This window comes from Cetorhinus maximus, chromosome 31 (genome assembly GCF_964194155.1).
Source record: "Cetorhinus maximus chromosome 31, sCetMax3.hap1.1, whole genome shotgun sequence".
Classification (NCBI taxonomy): Eukaryota; Metazoa; Chordata; class Chondrichthyes; order Lamniformes; family Cetorhinidae; genus Cetorhinus; species Cetorhinus maximus.
Genome location: NC_135909.1, coordinates 9,730,052 through 9,749,321, shown reverse-complemented (window position 1 = coordinate 9,749,321; position 19,270 = coordinate 9,730,052). Strand labels below are relative to the sequence as shown.

The 19,270-nt window shown below is 46.3% G+C and overlaps 1 protein-coding gene and 1 long non-coding RNA gene across 2 annotated transcripts in view; one reads left to right on the top strand and one right to left on the bottom strand.

The window, feature by feature from the left end:
* LOC144670415 (uncharacterized) overlaps positions 1 to 19,270 on the top strand; it is an 83,866-nt gene that overhangs the window by 48,074 nt on the left and 16,522 nt on the right. The window lies entirely within an intron of this gene.
* Positions 13,839 to 14,243, bottom strand: LOC144670346 (histone H3, embryonic-like). Its single transcript, XM_078532823.1, has one exon. It carries the CDS (start codon positions 14,241 to 14,243, stop codon positions 13,839 to 13,841), a length of 405 nt encoding a protein of 134 aa, XP_078388949.1.

The window sequence follows — 19,270 nt, the reverse complement described above, 5'->3', positions numbered from 1 at the left end:
CGCTGAAGGTTTTCCTGGAGAATGTGATCAGGGATGCGGTCACCTACACTGAACACGCCAAGCGCAAGACGGTCACTGCCATGGATATGGTGTACGCTCTGAAACGCCAGGGCCGCACTCTCTATGGTTTCGGCGGCTGAACAACTCGACCCTTTCTACCGAACAAACAACAAAGGCTCTTTTCAGAGCCACCCAAAACGTCACATTAAGAGCACTGACCTGGGAACGGGAGCGAGAAATCTCAAACTGTAACTGAATGAAAAGCAACTTTAGCATCATTTCATTCTCTTTCTGTCACTAGTTCATTTATTAAGGATGTTGATGTTTTAAGTGGGGAGTGCAGCGGTCTATTACCTCCCCAGACCCCACTCTCCCACTCCAATATAGTGGAAGAACGACTCACTCCATTTTCTCTTCAATATCTATTAAACCGTGACATGAATAAAACCCATACAGTTCATGATGTTTATGTGGGAGACCCGGAACTGTCGGTAGTCATGGTGATTTCGCCCATCAGTAGGAGCTTTCTACCCGCCTGTTATAAACAGATCAGGTAAAGATTCCGAATTGAAACCGGGTTGAAAGGCATGTAGAGCCAAAATGAGACTTTTCTCAGGTTTTATACTGGTGTCTTTTGCAGCGAAGCTGTTATTTTTTAATGAAAATGCTGGAAAATTTCACCAGGTCTGGCAGCACCTTTGCGGAGAGAGGGAATTATCTCTTCGAGTGGGCATGACACTTCTTCAGTGCCAGAATGAAATGAGTTCAGACAGTGAGCAGCCCTTTCACAGACTCTGTGAGAGGCTCTGAAAAGAGCCTTTGGGTTATTAGATTAAAGAATGGCCGATTCACTTGGTCTTCGAGCCCGCAGCGGCGCTGGTTTTCTTGGGCAGCAGCACGGCCTGGATATTAGGCAGCACCCCGCCCTGAGCGATGGTCACCCCTCCCAACAGCCTGTTGAGCTCCTCGTCGTTGCGGACGGCCAGCTGCAGGTGTCTGGGGATGATGCGGGTCTTCTTGTTGTCCCGGGCCGCGTTAGCGACCAGCTCGAGGATTTCAGCCATCAGATACTCGAGCACAGCAGCCAGATAGACCGGGGCTCCGGCACCCACACGCACAGCATAGTTGCTGTTTCTCAGGAGCCTGTGAACACGGCCCACCGGGAGCTGCAGTCCAGCCCGGGAGGAGCGAGACTTGGCTTTTGCTTTGTCCTGGGCTATACCGCCGATCTTTCTACAATCTTACACACACTTACACCACGAATGAAGAATTCCTCTCGCACTCACGCTTTCCCTATCTTCTGGGGAATGTAGTCGGCCACTTCTGAAAGCCCGGTCATGAGCTTGTGTGATACACAGCGCGAAATGATCTGGTCAGGGTAGCCATTACCCTGCAGGATGCCTTTGATGAGCCCGATTTCAGCATCAAGCTTGCACGGTGAACAAATGGCTCCGGCCCGATTCACAAAGTTGCTGATAAGACCAATCTTACAGAGCGTGGAACTGTAAGAATCCCAACGCGTATTTTAACTAATGTAGAGAATTGTGGTCTGACCACGGATAAGGCTGAAAATAAATCACTACTGCGATGGCCGGTAATCGACCCGGGTCAACTGCATGGAAGGCAGCTATGCTCACCACTATACCACCATCGCACACTTCTTCAAATTACAGTCAGCATTTAGAGTACCGCGAAACACACTATATACTTGCCATCTTGTGTCTGATTGATAAACTGTTTTGCAATAATTCTCACCATGTTTATGTTGTTTCACACACATTTAAAATTTCCCCAAAGAAGTTACCTCTTTGCACGTCTCACGTGCAGCCAGCAGAGGGCACCAGTCCACAATAAATTCTCTCCTGCTGTTTCTGTGGACACATCGAGACAGGAAAAGGTCTGTTGCTGCCCGGGGAACGGGCCGTGAAACAGACAAAGATAGTGACCAACTACAACGGCTCCATGTAGATATCCACAAAGTTCCGAACAATAAAAAAAATGCAACTTATCCTGGAAGGGATGATGAAGTTCTCTCTGAAATAACTACACCAACACTTCCCTTAAAATAATTGATTTGCTGTCACTAATTCAATACCAACCGTTTAAATTTCAGCCGGTATTCATTTCCAGTTCTTAGACAGACACTTTCACTGACCGGTTCAATCTTTGCAAAACATTTCGAATTCCCTCTCAATAAACTAAATTACAGGCCCGTGATCCGATTTTATCTTGTTCTTAGTCCCATTAATTTGTGATACCTGCAGACTAACTGGTTTAGAGGCTGATGTGTTTGTGACCTTCGTTCTCCTTCTCTGCCTGATCCTCATACCTCCTGACTGCCTTGTAGATTACAAATCTCTCCAACTCAACCTTGGCCAAACCCCGCGTCACAACTCAAACCCAAACACGTTATATTCTCCAATTCAGCTGGAAGAGGTGTTAGCAAAAGTCTCAATGCTTCTGGGAGGGGAGTTGTGTGTTAATGGAATAGAAGATGTCCTAGAAATGGAAGCAGACTGTTTGTCTGTTTGTAGAAGCGACTGGAATGAGGCGGGGATATTGCTGACAGGTCTGGATTTAAAAGATCCCGGTTTCTAACTATAGATAATCAAGATGTTCCATTGAGTAAGATTTGTTTCGAGCGCCCTGTTCACTAATGGTGCCCAGAATTCGAAAACAAATCAGTTCGAACAGGCAGGAGGCGGAGCTAGATGATCACAGACTCTGTTCTTTCTGTCACTCAGTCTCCTCCCCTCCCGTTCTCAGTCAGGTCCGGGCGGGCTATTTAAAAGAGGAACGTGAAGCAGCTCGTCTCTCATATTCTGCAGTGATCTGAGTGAAGAATCATCATGTCTGGCAGAGGGAAAGGAGGCAAAGGACTGGGGAAAGGCGGAGCAAAGCGGCACCGCAAAGTGCTTCGTGATAATATCCAGGGCATCACCAAACCAGCAATCCGCCGCCTGGCTCGCCGTGGCGGTGTCAAGCGGCTCTCGAGTTTGATCTATGAGGAGACTCGCGGGGCGCTGAAGGTTTTCCTGGAGAATGTGTTCAGGGATGCGGTCACCTACACTGAACACGCCAAGCGCAAGACGGTCACTACCATGGATGTGCTGTACGCTCTGAAACGCCAGGGTCGCATTCTCTATGGTTTCGGCGGCTGAACAACTCGACCCTTTCTACCAAACACACAACAAAGGCTCTTTTCAGAGCCACCCAAAACGTCACATTAAGAGCACTGACCTGGGAACGGGAGCGAGAAATCTCAAACTGTAACTGAATGAAAAGCAACTTTAGCATCATTTCATTCTCTTTCTGTCACTAGTTCATTTATTAAGGATGTTGATGTTTTAAGTGGGGATTGGAGCGGTGTAGTACCTCCCCAGACCCCACTCTCCCACTCCAATATATTGGAAGAACGACTCACTCCATTTTCTCTTCAATATCTATTAAACCGTGACATGAATAAAACCCGTACAGTTCATGATGTTTATGTGGGAGACCCGGAACTGTCGGTAGTCATGGTGATTTCGCCCATCAGTAGGAGCTTTCTACCCGCCTGTTATAAACAGATCAGGTAAAGATTCCGAATTGAAACCGGGTTGAAAGGCATGTAGAGCCTAAATGAGACTTTTCTCAGGTTTTATACTAATGTCTTTTGCAGCGAAACTAGAATTTTTAATGAAAATGGTGGAAAATTTCATCAGGTCTGGCAGCACCTGTGTGGAGAGAGGGAATTATCTCTTCGAATGGGCATGACGCTTCTTCAGAGCCAGAATGAAATGAGTTCAAACAGTGAGCAGCCCTTTCACAGACTCTGTGCGTGGCTCTGAAAAGAGCCTTTGGGTTATTAGATTAAAGAATGGCCTCTTCACTTGGTCTTCGAGCCCGCAGCGGCGCTGGTTTTCTTGGGCAGCAGCACGGCCTGGATATTAGGCAGCACCCCGCCCTGAGCGATGGTCAGCCCTTCCAGCAGCTTGTTGAGCTCCTCGTCGTTGCGGACGGCCAGCTGCAGGTGTCTGGGGATGATGCGAGTCTTCTTGTTGTCCCGGGCCGCGTTACCGGCCAGCTCGAGGATTTCAGCCGTCAGATACTCGAGTACAGCAGCCAGATAGACCGGGGTTCCGGCACCCACACGCACAACATAGTCGCCCTTTCTCAGGAGCCTGTGAACACGGCCCACCGGGAACTGCAGTCCAGCGCGAAAGGAGCGATACTTGGCTTTGGCTTTGTCCTGGGCTCTACCGCCGGTCTTTCTACAATCTTACACACACTTACACCACGAATGAAGAATTCCTCCCGCACACACCCTTCCTCAAACTTCTGGGGAATGCAGTCGGCCGACTTCTGAATGGTCAAGGTGTTCGGAATCTCATTGGGTGGCTTTTGTAACAAATCAGAGAGCAGCTTATTTCACCAACCAAAAAACATCAAAAAGAAAAAAAACAAAATACCGCGGATGCTGGAAATCTAGCCAAAAATAAAAATACCTGTATAAACTCAGCAGGTCTGACAGCATCTGCGGAGGGGAATACAGAGCGATCTGATGAAGAGTCATACGGACTCGAAGCGTCAACTGTATTCCCCTCCGCAGATGCTGTCAGACCTGCTGAGTTTTTCCAAGAACAAAAAGAAAATGGACCGTAGATTGAGCCAACCTGGCAGAGCTGAAACGGTTTTACAAATTGAACATTAGCGCCAATGTATTTGAGTGTGGCTGAAAAAAGAGACATGTCAAAGCTTTTCCTTCTGCAATCAAACAGGACACTCGCAAGAAAACCAATGTAAGGGGAAGACAACAATTTATACTGATAGAGAATATACTTCAGGGTGGAAAGTGACGGTCTCAGGCCCGGTCATGAGCTTGTGTGATACACAGCGCGAAATGATCTGATCAGGGTAGCCATTACCCTGCAGGATGCCTTTGATGAGCCCGATTTCAGCATCAAGCTTGCACGGTGAACAAATGGCTCGGACCCGATTCACAAAGTTGCCGATAAGACTAATCTTACAGAGCGTGGGACTGTAAGAACCCCAACGCGTATTTTAACCAGTGTAGAGAATTGTGGTCTGACCACGGATAAGGCTGAAAATAAATCACTCCTGCGATGGCCAGGAATCGACCCGGGTCAACTGCTTGGAAGGCAGCTATGCTCACCACTATACCACCATCGCACACTTCTTCAAATTACAGTCACCATTTATAGTACCGCAAAACACACTATATCTTTGGCATCTTGTGTCTGATTGATAAACTGTTTTGCAATAATTCTCACCATGTTTATGTTGTTTTACACACATTTAAAATTTCCCCAAAGAAGTTACCTCTTTGCACGTCTCACGTGCAGCCAGCAGATGGCACCAGTCCACAATATATTGGCTCCTGCTGTTTCTGTGGACACATCGAGACAGGAAAAGGTCTGTTGCTGCCCGGGGAACGGGCCGTGAAACAGACAAAGATAGTGACCAACTACAACGGCTCCATGTAGATATCCACAAAGTTCCGAACAATAAAAAAATGCAACTTATCCTGGAAGGGATGATGAAGTTCTCTCTGAAATAACTACACCAACACCTCCCTTAAAATAATTGATTTGCTGTCACTAATTCAATACCATTGCTGACTGGTCTGGATTTAAAAGATCCGGGTTTCAAACGATAGATAAACAAGATGTTCCATTAATGGTGCCCAGAATTCGAAAACAAATCAGTTCGAACAGGCAGGAGGCGGAGCTGGATGATCACAGACTCTGTTCTGTCTGTCACTCAGTCTCCTCCCCGCCCCGCCTCTCACTCTCTGTCCCGTTCTCAGTCAGGTCGGGGCGGGTTATTTAAAAGAGGAACTTGAAGCAGCTCGTCTCTCATATTCTGCAGTGATCTGAGTGAAGGTTCATCATGTCTGGCAGAGGGAAAGGAGGCAAAGGACTGGGGAAAGGCGGAGCAAAGCGGCACCGCAAAGTGCTTCGTGATAATATCCAGGGCATCACCAAACCAGCAATCCGCCGCCTGGCTCGCCGAGGCGATGTCAAGCGGCTCTCGGGTTTGATCTATGAGGAGACTCGCGGGGCGCTGAAGGTTTTCCTGGAGAATGTGATCAGGGATGCGGTCACCTACACTGAACACGCCAAGCGCAAAACGGTCACTACCATGGACGTGGTGTACGCTCTGAAACGCCAGGGCCGCATTCTCTATGGTTTCGGCGGCTGAACAACTCGACCCTTTCTACCAAACACACAACAAAGGCTCTTTTCAGAGCCACCCAAAACGTCATATTAAGAGCACTGACCTGGGAACGGGAGCGAGAAATCCCAAACTGTAACTGAATGAAAAGCAGCTTTAGCATCATTTCATTCTCTTTCTGTCACTAGTTCATTAATTAAGGATGTTGATGTTTTAAGTGGGGAGTGCAGCGGTGTATTATCTCCCCAGACCGCACTCTCCCACTCCAATATAGTGGAAGAACGACTCACCCCATTTTCGCTTCAATATCTATTAAACCGTGACATGAATAAAACCCATACAGTTCATGGTGTTTATGTGGGAGACCCGGAACTGTCGGTAGTCATGGTGATTTCGCCCATCAGTAGGAGCTTTCTACCCGCCTGTTATAAACAGATCAGGTAAAGATTCCGAATTGAAACCGGGTTGAAAGGCATGTAGAGCCAAAATGAGACTTTTCTCAGGTTTTATACTGGTGTCGTTTGCAGCGAAGCTAGTATTTTTAATGAAAATGCTGGAAAATTTCATCAGTTCTGGCAGCATCTGTGTGGAGAGAGGGAATTATCTCTTCTAATGGGCATGACGCTTCTTCAGAGCCAGAATGAAATGAGTTCACACAGTGAGCAGTCCTTTCACAGACTCTGTGAGAGGCTCCGAAAAGAGCCTTTGGGTTATTAGATTAAAGAATGGCCTCTTCACTTGGTCTTCGAGCCCGCAGCGGCGCTGGGTTTCTTGGGCAGCAGCACGGCCTGGATATTAGGCAGCACCCCGCCCTGAGCGATGGTCACCCCTCCCAGCAGCTTGTTGAGCTCCTCGTCGTTGCGGACGGCCAGCTGCAGGTGTCTGGGGACGATGCGGGTCTTCTTGTTGTCCCGGGCCGCGTTACCGGCCAGCTCGAGGATTTCAGCCATCAGATACTCGAGCAAAGCAGCCAGATAGACCGGGGCTCCGGCACCCAGACACACAGCATAGTCGCCCTTTCTCAGGAGCCTGTGAACACGGCCCACCGGGAACTGCAGTCCAGCCCGGGAGGAGCGAGACTTGGCCTTGGAGCGAGCTTTACCGCCGGTCTTTCCTTTTCCAGACATTTCACAATTTCACAAACGCTTTCACAGGACTGAAATCAATTGATGGGCAGCAAGTGTCTAAGTGTCTGTATCATTGGGACAGGAATTGTTGCAGCGCCTGTTACCATGAACAGAAAGTGTCGGAGTGACATTATTTTCAGTTTGCAGTCATCTTGTAGCTGCAGAAATAAATTGATTTCAGCATGATGGGAGGATTGCTGATTCGGTTCTTATTTGTCATCAAAGAAAACTGAGTTCGATTACAGTGAATGCATAACTCAGCGTCTTCAGTAATATTTCAAACAGCAAGTTCCCGATGTATAGAAATACCCACCTTTCTCCCTTTTGTCTAATATATTTGGTGAATAGAAATCTATCAAAGTGAGATTTAAAATTGAAGTGCTGTTTCCGGAAGGGAGCTCTGAAATTCTCATCCCCGTTTGTCGATAGAGATGGTTTCGAATTTCACCTCCGGAAAGCTCTGAATGTTTTTCTGCCCCCAGTGCCGCCAGCTCCTACCCCCCACCCAACCTCTCCCATCCTCTAACTCCTACCCCCCACCTCTCGCACACACCAATCTCCACCTCCACCCCGCCTCACCTCCCGCTCCAGTACCTGGATTGCCAATCATTGGAAACAGTTCCTCACTCTGACACGATCGCCTCAACATCTCCGAACCTTCGGTGGAATTTCTTGTTAAACAGGGAAGAAGGAATTCCTTTCGAAGTGGTTTGGATGAAGGGGATGTTCTGTGTTTTTATTTCAGGAATTTACCAGCGATTGAGCGAAGGTCAAGGAGCAAAGATGTAGAGAGGACAAAAAAAATGCAGCGACATTTTGAGGAGAGGTGCGGACAATAGGAACTGACTTCATGATCCAAAATCAATCTGAGATCCCGAGGCCAAGGTTCTGGGAATCAGTGGATCATTCAAAAATTCAAGAGACATAAATGCAGCACCGTTTTTATGGACAAGGCATTATCCGGCTGGAAGGAATGGTAGCCTGGTCCGAATGGATCAGGCGTCTGACTTCAATGTACATTATGGTGTAATCAGAAGATAGCAGTTTCGTGTCCTGTCCCGTTGCTTCATACAGAAATCTGGTGGAACGTCCAGTAAACCGGGTTCCCACTCGTCAGTGCAAGTTCTGCTTTTTCTTCCAAACAATGCGGAGCTCTTTCTCAGAATGTATTTCCTTGTTACCTGGTGCATTCATCCCTCACACATCTTTGGATTTTGTTCCGTTACTAAGAAATCCACAATATCTGACTAATGTCGAGAAAATAATGATATTTCCAATTGAACAAAAGGTTTTGCATTAATCAGTTTAATAAAATGCTGCGGAGGGAATTCCAATTTCCTCATCAAGCGGCTGAATGATTCGCTGAATGTTCAGTTGTTGTTTCCAGGGATGAAAGATGATGTCACTGGTCTCGGAATCCAGAGGCCCAGGCTCATCTCTGGGGGCAAGTGTTCAAATCCCACCGTGGCAGCTCGTGGAATTGAAATTCAATTATTTCATGATTCTTGAATTGAAAGCTGGTCTCTGTAATGACGGCCATGAAACTATCGTCGATTGTTGTAAAAAACCATCTGGTTCACCAATGCACTTAAGAGGAAACAGTCTGCCGTCCTGACCTGGTCTGGCTTACATGTGACTCCATGCACATGGGGATATGGTTGACTCTTATCTGCCCTCGGAAATTACTGAGCAAGCTATCCAGTTCGAGGGAGATTAGGGAAGGGCAGGAAGTTCTGGCCGTGCAATTGACGCCCGCAGCCCACAGAGGAAGAATAAATAACAAAAAAATGCAATGCGTGGTATACAAGGACGAAAGGATTGACAGTTTGGATCTTTATTCTCTTGTAATAACAAGGCTGAGGGGTGGCCTAACGCTTGTATTTCAAAAAGTGAAAACAATATTTCATGGGATGTGAGCGTCGCTCGCAAGGCCAGTCTTTGTTACACATCCCAAATTGTACTTGAACTCCGTGGATTTCTCAGCGGGCAGTTAGGAATCAAACTCATATGTAGGTCCGGCCAGGGAAGACATCAATGAACCATCACTGAGATTAGCGTTTAATTGCTAGTTTTAATTATTGAGTTTAATTTCCACCAGGAGCCATGATGGGAAATGAACCCAAATCCCCGGAATATTTCTGCTCCACTAACTCCCCTTAGAGAGAGATCGAAATATTAAGTCGAATGGACTCTAAATCGAATCCCCAAGTTATTGTTAACAATAAAATCGCAACGGAGATCTTAGAAGAAAACTCTATGCAATCTGGCCTCAGAACTTGGGTTGGAGGATCAGATCAGTGATTCCAGGCAGACCTTCTGCAAAATCACCCCTCCAAGGAAGAAACAGTTGATGAAACAACGACCCAGGTGGGATTCGAACCTTAACGTGCAAAAAACAATGGATTTTTATTCCATCACCTTAACCTCTCGGCCAGCTCGGCACAAATTAAACCCCCTTCTATACTTTTTGCATTCATGAACTGTTGAAATAAATGATCCTCTTTGGTACAGGCCCTGAATATTCGGCCAGATGTGTAAAGGTGGAAATGTAGTTTCTGCCATTAACATAAATGCCAATCACATCAGATCAGGGACTGTTGTAAACCGACTGATGTGAATCACTTCAACCTGATATCAAACATCTACACAGTGTGAAAATCCAGCGCTGAAAGAACGGAACTTACAAGCATTTGGTTGCAAAAGAAACCCCTCCCAGCTCACTGCAAGCATCAGAACACAGTTAAAATGTGGTAAATTGAAATGAAACTTTGGGGTTCCCAGCTCTGCTTGCCCTTTCAGTCAAGATTGTAACTGAGTGCAATCAGCCTCCTACCTGAATCCACACGGAGGGAGTTGCCTTATTTGACGCATAGGGATAAATTCAGAGTCTCATGGCACGGAGAAACGTTCTTTAAACTTGACATTCATTTTCATCACGCGTGTTGAAGTGATGCATTCCCTGCAATGACTTCCCGGGTGTTCAAACCTGGTCCTGATTTCCGGAACTGCCACCACCTCGAGCGCGAAAAAAATTACTGCATTAAGGTGCCCGATGGGCTCGTCCGGGAATTGAACCCGGGACCTCTCGCACATTAATAAAATGAAAATCCCAAGGCGTGAATCATGGCCGGAGATCAACAAGCCACCTGTGCTACAAAGTGCAGTCAAGGGATCGTTTCATTGTCACCCATAGTGTATGAAACAAAAGCGAATTACTGTTCCTGCTGGAATTCTTTTGGAATGTATTAGAAACCCCGGGGACGACTCCAAACAGTGCAGAGTTTCCCGCCTTATTTCCATGAACTTTCAGTTTTGCTGGGGTTCCTTGATGCCCGCACTAGGTCAAATGCTTCCCTGAACATAAGTCAACACTTGAACCTCACGGCTTGCGTTCAGCTGTTTCTCCATGTTTGGACCAAGGCTGCAAAGAGGGCAGAATGTGATTTGAAAGATGCCATACATGGTTTGGTTGAGTGGTCAGAAAATTGGCAAATGGAATTCAATCCCAGAAAGTTTGGGGTAATGCATTTGGGGAGGGCAGACAAAGAAAGGGTACACTCAATAAACGGGAGAATATTGAGACAGGTTGCGGAAGGGAGACACTTTGGAGTGCATGTCCACATTTCCCTGAAGGTGGCAAGACAGGGGGACAAGGTGGTAACGGAACATTTTCCTTTATTGAACGAAATATTGAATACAAAAACAGGGATATAATGCTGGAAAACTATAAAACGCTGGTTAGGCCACAGCTGGAATTTTGTGCACAGTTCTGGTCATCACATTACAGGAAGGACACAAATGCTCTGGAGGGAGTGCAGAGAATATTTAAAAGAATGCTACGAGGGCTTGAAAATTGCAGCTGTGAGGAAAGATTGGATATTCTAGGGTTGTTTTCTTAGAACAGTGGAGGTTGAGGGGGTGACCTAATTGAGGTGCAAAAAGATTATGAGGGACCTAGATATGGTAAACAATAAAGACTTGTCTTCCCTAGCTCAGGGGTCAATTACCTGGGGGGCATAGATTTGAGGTGATTGGCAGAAGGATTAGAGGGGACACGAGGAATATCTTTTTCACGCAGAGGGTGGCGGGTGTCTGGAATTCACTGCCTAAATCGGTGGTTGAGGCTGAAACGACCAACTCATTGGAAAGGCACTTGAATCTGCGCCTGAAGCGCTGTCACCTGCAAAGCTACGGACCAGGTACAGGAAAGTCCGATTAAAATCAGCGGCTCGCTCTTTTTTTTGGTGGCACAGACATGACAGGCTGAATGGCCTCTTTCTGCATCGTAATGTTTCCAGAGTGTCATGGCTTCTGTGGTGTTGCCGAGAGGGTAAGGCGATGGACTGTTGGTGAACTGTGTTTTACACGCTCTCGTTCGAATCCTGTCCTTATCGATGTTTCCATTGATGCTTGGCTGTGTTCGGTGTCGCTGCCGGTAGTTGTGTTAATGATATTTATGATTTTACTATGAAGCTTTCCGAATGGTCTAATTGTTATTTTGATCACGTCTCAATCACAGCGATTCTCGGTAATGTAGATTTAACCCTCGTTCAATTGTTGGTCTCATTAATAATACCCCATAAATTAATGACTGCGCTTTGTTCTCAGACGCGTTTATATTCGGCCCCTTTCCCTGGCTTTGGAGAGAGAGATAATAGAGCGTAAATGCGTCAGTTTCCAGTTCTGGTCAAGTTTGGCCTCAATAATCGATCAGTTCATTTCCTATCAGCCCCGGTTGTGCAGGAACCTTCAGTCACAACGCTGGCAAATTTACACCAAAAATGTTCACTTTTGATTCCCACGAATATCTACAATATACCTTCCGTTTTTAGAGAGGTGAAAATGAGACTTTCTGCCGGCTGGTTAGAGGGTTTCAAAAAGGACTGAAATTAACCGAAATGGATCCCGGATTCTAAAAGCGAATCTGGAACTTGGTATAAAATGTGAAATAGTCCCATCTCGGACCGATATTGGCAAAATTTTTTCGTCAGATAGAGTTAAATATTAATGGGATTTTCTATATGAAATCTATTTATTGTTTTATAAATATATCGGCGGTTTTTTCCATATCGAATAAAAAGAAAAGTTTGGATTCTGTAAATTTGGCGCCGTTATTTTCGGCTTGTTTTAGATACAGATAAAGCCAGGACGAAAATCAGAAACGGACAGATACAGACAAACTGTAGACAAGGGAAAGAGAGAGCGAGATTAAGTGCATCCAACATTCCCATACTAAATGCCTATTTCCAATTAGTACGGTATTGTGTCCTTTATTCGTTGCATAACATTTTGGCGGGCTTTCAGCATTTGAAATAAAAAAGGTTGGAATCTGATAATTTGGCGCCGTTATTTTCCGCCCTCACTCCGTGGAGTCTCCGGATAGGTGAGTTCAGTAGATATCAGGTTGGTGATATGAACAACATTATGAGACGCAGCACAAAGTGACCAATCAGCAATGCCCGCAGCACCATTCATCCCGAAGATATAAGAGAAGCGAATGTTAGAGGATTTCCTCATTCTCTGTGAAAGTGTTTGTGAGATTGTGGAAATGTCTGGAAGAGGAAAGACCGGCGGTAAAGCTCAGTCCAAGGCCAAGTCTCGCTCCTCCCGGGCTGGACTGCGGTTCCCGGTGGGCCGTGTTCACAGGCACCTGAGAAAGGGCAACTATGCTGAGCGTGTGGGTGCCGGAGCCCCGGTCTATCTGGCTGCTGTGCTCGAGTATCTGACGGCTGAAATCCTCGAGCTGGCCGGTAACGCGGCCCGGGACAACAAGAAGACACTCATCATCCCCAGACACCTGCAGCTGGCCGTCCGCAACGACGAGGAGCTCAACAAGCTGCTGGGAGGGGTGACCATCGCTCAGGGCGGGGTGCTGCCTAATATCCAGGCCGTGCTGCTGCCCATGAAAACCAGCGCTGAGCGCTCCCAGAGGAAGTGAAGCGGCCACAATGTGATCTAATAACCCAAAGGCTCTTTCCAGAGCCACTCACGGGAAAGGGCTGCTCACTGTCAGGAGGGTCAGAGATGGAGTTATTGTAACGGTGGATTTATCTGTTTCTGATTTGTTATCTTGTGTTTTCAGTTCCCGCTCTGGATAGCGCTGTTTCTCTGCTCACACATCTCCCGCTTTTGTTAGTGAACTATTTATGGACAGGATATCAGAAACAATCATTCTGTAAATCCATCAATGTCAAAAATACCGAATCTATTCGATGCAATTACGAGAGCGACATGAGGAAATTCACAAGCGGGTTTCACAGCGAGTGTTGCGCCCGGACAGGATCTGATTCAATTGCATCTGCCCGCACGCAGTCTGTGAAAAGGGCTGTCTCCGATCTCAATTGCTCATATAGGCAGCATTTTCTTTACTTCCCATGGGGGTGGGACGGTTTAAATTCTATGCCGATTACTTACGAGATTCGAGTCTGAGCGGCCGAATTAATTTCTGTTCTAAACGCCGGTCACAGCTCTTTCATTATTTGATTTAGTGGCTCTTAAAAGAGCCGTTGTTGTGTTTGGTGCTTAAGCCGGGTTTTAGGCGCGTTCCCCGCGGATGCGGCGGGCCAGCTGGATGTCTTCGGGCATGATGGTAACTCGCTTGGCGTGGATGGCGCACAGTTTGGCTTCCTCAAAGAGCCCCACCAGGTAAGCCTCGCTGGCCTCCTGCAGGGCCATGACGGCCGAGCCCTGGGCGAGCAAGACGCTAAAGTCCTGAGCGATCTCTCGCACCAGGCGCTGGAAAGCCAATTTGCGAATTAGCAGCTCGGACCTCTGGTAGCGGCGGATCTCCCTCAGAGCCACAGTGCCGGGTTCGTAGCGATGAGGCTTCTTCACTCCGCCCGTGGCTCGAGCGCTCTTCCGGGCCGCTTTGGTAGCCAGCTGTTTGCGGGGAGCTTTCCCTCCAGTCGATTTGCGCGGTGTTTGCTTGGTCCTGACCATTTTCTGAACCGATTACAGTCTGGCCTACAATCCGCATTTTTAAACTGTGTGAGGAACCGCCCCGAACAGTAATTGGCTGGAGCCCAAATTGAGAGTTCCAATCAAACACACGCACATCCCACCTCGCGTTCCGAGGTCTCTGCTCTCTCTGTGAGACGGTGGGTGGCTCTTAAAAGAGCCTTTGTTGTGTGTTTGGTAGAAAGGGTAAAGTTGTTCAGCCGCCGAATCCATAGAGAGTGCGGCCCTGGCGTTTCAGAGCGTACACCACATCCATGGCAGTGACCGTTTGGCGCTTGGCGTGTTCAGTGTACGTGACCGCATCCCTGCAATTTCGATGTAAACTCGTTTCTTTGCTGCTTTGATCGCGCCCTCTCAGTCGAGCGCTGACTTCTTCTCTGTGTTTCCAGTAAAATCATGAAATAAGCGAAAAAATTGCCTTAAATTCTCTCTTCAGGGCTAAGCAGGGGAGCAGCGCGATCCTATGACAGGGAAATCTTGTGATTTTACACAAGAATGACTCGGAAATCTGGCGCTGAGGCCGGACACACAAACACAGTGACATTAGTCTAACCCGCTCGCCCCTTTAACACACTCTCGCTGATACAATGTTCACATCTACACACTGACAAGACAAACTGTGTCTCAGAATTACAGCTCCCAGGACAGGATTTCCTCTTCTCTCGGCCTGAGCTGTGGATTCTCGGGAATTCATTGTAGGTTCCCAGCTCAGTAACTGTTAAACCCTCTGAGACCGGAGCTGCTCACAGTGTCTGTTCCCCAGGTTCAGGGGACTGCAGCCAATCACAGCTATGCCTGGGTTAAACTGTAACTGGTTTAAATTATTATCTTGTTCACAAGCAGAATTATTTTTGATCATTTAAAGATACAGATTGTGTGCACTCAGCCACGAAACAACAGTATCCCGCCTTCATGTGGAGTTCAAGAGAGAGGGGGTGGAGGGATTGACAGAGACAGAGTGAGTGAGGGCGGTGAGACTCAGGTAATGCAACAGTTGCAAAAATCCGAGTAAACTCTGGTTTTACCCAGAAAGATTCTCATGAAGAGGCAGAAGCTGCATTCTCAGATCTTAATGATATTGTAACAGAGACATATTATTAATCCCACACGCAGGAACAGTTCTGCATTTTGACAGAAAAGAGGCAGTATAAACATGATAGTCCAGTTCTAAAAATTGTGCAAGGTCAGAGGGACTGAGAGTCTTTAGATCATTGAAGGAGACAGGAGATTTTGAGGGTGTAGTTTGGAAAGCAGATGGGATCTTTGCTTTAATCAACAGAGGTACTGAGCATAAAAACAGGAACATTATGTTTAACCTTTCTAAAGCTCTGGTTGGACTGCAACTACAATATTGCATCCATTTCTGGTCACCACACTTTTGGAAGGATGTGAGAGTCTTTGAGAGGGTGCAAAGAAGATTTACTAGAATAGTTCCAGGCATGAGGGATTACAGTTGCAAGGTTTGTTTGCGGAATCTGGAGCAGCTCTCCTTGAAGCAACCGAGATTGAGGGTTGGTCTGAGTGAGGTGTACAAGATTATTACAGGTTTAGATCAGGTAGACAAAGGAAACCTGTTCCCATTCTTCCCTGGCCACGGGGGAGGTGCCAGATGACTGGAGAACAGCTAATGTGGTTCCTCTATTTAAGAAGGGTTGTAGAAATAAGCCAGGGAACTGCAGGCCAGTATGTCTCACGTCATGGTTAGGGAAACTATTGGAGAAAATTCTGAAGGAGAAAATCTATCTCCACTTGGAGAGGAAAGTTTTGATCAGGGATATTCAGCATGGCTTTGTCAGAGGGAGGTCATGCCTAACAAATTTGTTTGAAATTTTGAGGAGGTGACCAGGTGTGTAGATGAGGGAAGTGCAGTTGATATAGTTTTTATGGATTTCAGCAAAGCCTTTGACAAGGTACCACATGGGAGACTTATAAAGAAGGCAAATACACATGGGACACAGGGTTATTTGATAAGGTGGATTCAAAATTGGCTTCGTTGTAGGAGACAGGGTGATGACAGAAGGCTGCATTAGTGATTGCAAGTCAGTGTCCAGTAGCATACCACAGGGATCTGTGCTGGGTCCCCTATTATTCATCATTTATGTAAACAACATAGATGACTATGTGGGCGGTAGGATTAGTAACCATCCTCTGTTAATTACTTTCCCAACTAAGAGAAATATTTGCTGCCACTCACAAACTTATCTGATTTATCATTTCAGTTTGCAGGCATTAACATTGGAATCTCGCTTCCTGTAAACACTTCAATCGGCAACAAACATCTCAAATTGCATTTGTTCACACAAGAACACGAGCTGCAATTGCTGCAAACACACACCAGTGGAGACCAGCCCATTTCTCACAAAGAGCGGGCACAGTCTGAATGTTCTTCTCTCGTTCACTATCACTCCATCATTACCTGAGTATGAAATTCTGGGATGGAAAATAGAGTGAAGTTGATATTTATTAGGCGCTTCCTCCCGCGTTACAGTTTATGCTAAAATGGCAGACAGAATTCCCAGAATGCTCTGGGTGATTTCAAACGGCCATTCTCGATCAGAATGGCCGCACTGCGCAAGCGCACCAAATCGTAAAGGAAATCCTGTCTAGCCGCGCATGCGCAAGGAGCTTGATCGAGCGCAGCCTCAGTAACACCGAGTCTCAGCGGTTCTCAGAGCCCGAATGAAAGCCGCCGGGCCCGTCGGACGTGCGGCGGGGGACCCGGGGGACGGCATTAGATCCCCTGGTCTTTCTGATATATATTGTTGACCGACTGCTTGGTGTATGGGACACCATTTCAAAATTTGCGGATGACATGAAACTTGGAGGTATTGTGAACTGTGAGGAGGAGAGTGTTAAACTTCAAAAGGACACAAGCATATTGGTGAAATGGGCCGATAAGTTCGACCTCAGAATGACCCGGGGCCGGCCCTGGGGAGCATGCGCACTCTCAATGCTGGGGAAGTCAGTGCATTTGATAGAGCCGTTTCTGGGATGCAGGGAATTGTGGGAACTGCAGTCACCATGGGCAGATGTTAGTAAGTGTTTTATTGCAGGTTGATTGTCAGTAACTTGAAATGTGAACGTTTCTTTCTGCACATTTGCTGTCTGATGTGCTGTGTATTTCCAGCATTTTCTCTCTTTATTTCAGATTGCCACTATCCACATGATGTTGTCAGTGAATTGTTGCAGGTGTTGCTCACAAAACCAAGGTCAGAAACTCAAACTGACAATTGAACACTTTTGAATCAGAATGGATGTTGGACATGGAAGTCGATCCTCGCTTACTTTGAAGGTATGTTCTTGTTGGCTGTTTTAGAACTGGAGAGTAGAGAGAGGAGAAGGTGGTGGGTTTAACTGCGAGCACTTTTGAGAACAGTAGGGCCCAAGCATTTCTGATATAAGGTCATTTACTGTTTCTTGTATAGTAACAGAGACTGACAGGAAGTAAATTTCACATTCACATGTAACAGCAGAGATTGACAGATGGTGTTAATTCCACCCACACTCATATATTGTAAGAGAGATTGACGGAAAGTTAATTCATCGAATCATAGAATGATTACAGCACAGACAGAGGCCATTCTGCCCATTATATTCTATGCTGGCCTTCTGAAGGAGCAAATCACCTCTTGCCACTTCACCGCCTTTTCCACATAGCCCTGCACATTTTTCCTTTTTGGATAATAATCCAATTTTCTCTTGAATTCCTTAATTGAACCTGCCTCTACTACATTCTCAGGCACAATAACAGAGACTGACTGATAGAGAGTTAATTCCACACACTCAGTAACAGAGCCTGACAAATTGTTTGTTTATTCCTCACTCACACACAGTAACACAGACAGACAAATATGAGAGTGTGGAACTAACTCTCTTAATTTCTCTCAGCCTCTGTTGTTGTAAGTTAATTCCTCACTGAAATATTAATGGAAATTGAGAGGTCTTAACTCCACTCTCAGATGTCAGAACAAAGACTGGAAAAGAGAATTCCACACTCACAGCAACCAAGACTGAGCGATAGAGATAATTCCACACTCACATACCGTAACAGAGACTGACATGAGTTAATTCCATATTCTAATACACCTAGAGGCTGACAAAGAGTGAATTCCGCACTCATATACAGTATCATCGGCTGCTCGAGAGATAGTTCCACTCTCAACCGTAACAGAGACTGACAGAGATGTAAATTACACACTCACATTCAGTAAGTGATGGACAGAGAATCAATTCCACACTCACATGCAGATAAGGCTGAGTTAATTTCACGCTGAAATACAGCAAAAGAGACTAACAGACAGAGGGTCAATCCCACACTGACAAATTAAAAATATAAGAAAGAGAAGCAGGAGGAGGCCATTCAGCCCATCGGGCCAGCTTCACCATTCAATAAGACCATGGCTGATCTGATTGTGGCCTCAAACCCACTCTCCCACCTGCCCTATAACCCTTGACTCTCCTGCCGATGAAAAATCTGTCTAACTCAGCATGAATATATGCAATGACCCAGCCTCCACTGCTCTCTGAGGTGGAGAATTACAAAGATTAAGGACGCTCTGAGAGAAAAAATTCCTTCCCATTTTTGTCTTAAATGGGAGATGTTTATTTTTAAACTGTGCCCTTTGGTTCTATTTTCCCCACAAATGGAAACATCCCTCTCAACATCTACCCTGTCAAACCCCCTCAGAATCTTAGTTGTTTCAATGAGATCACCTCTCATTCTTCGAATCTCCTATGCAAATCAGCCCAACCTGCTTGAACATTCCTCATGAGACAACTCCTTCATCTCAGGAGTCAGTCTAATCAAACTTCTCTGAAGTGCCCCTATGCAGTTATATCCCTCTTTAAATAAGGAGACTCCAACAAAACACAGTACTCCCGGTGTAGTCTCACCAATGCTGTGTAGCTGTAGCAAGACTTCCCTACTTTCAGACCCCCCCACCCCGGAATAAAGGCCAACATTCCATTTACCTTCCTATTTACTTGCTGCAGCTTCACATTAACTTCTT

Coding starts and splice junctions, on each gene's coding strand:
- LOC144670346 (XM_078532823.1), bottom strand. CDS start 14,243: ATGGTCAGGACCAAGCAAACACCGCGCAAATCGACTGGAGGGAAAGCT.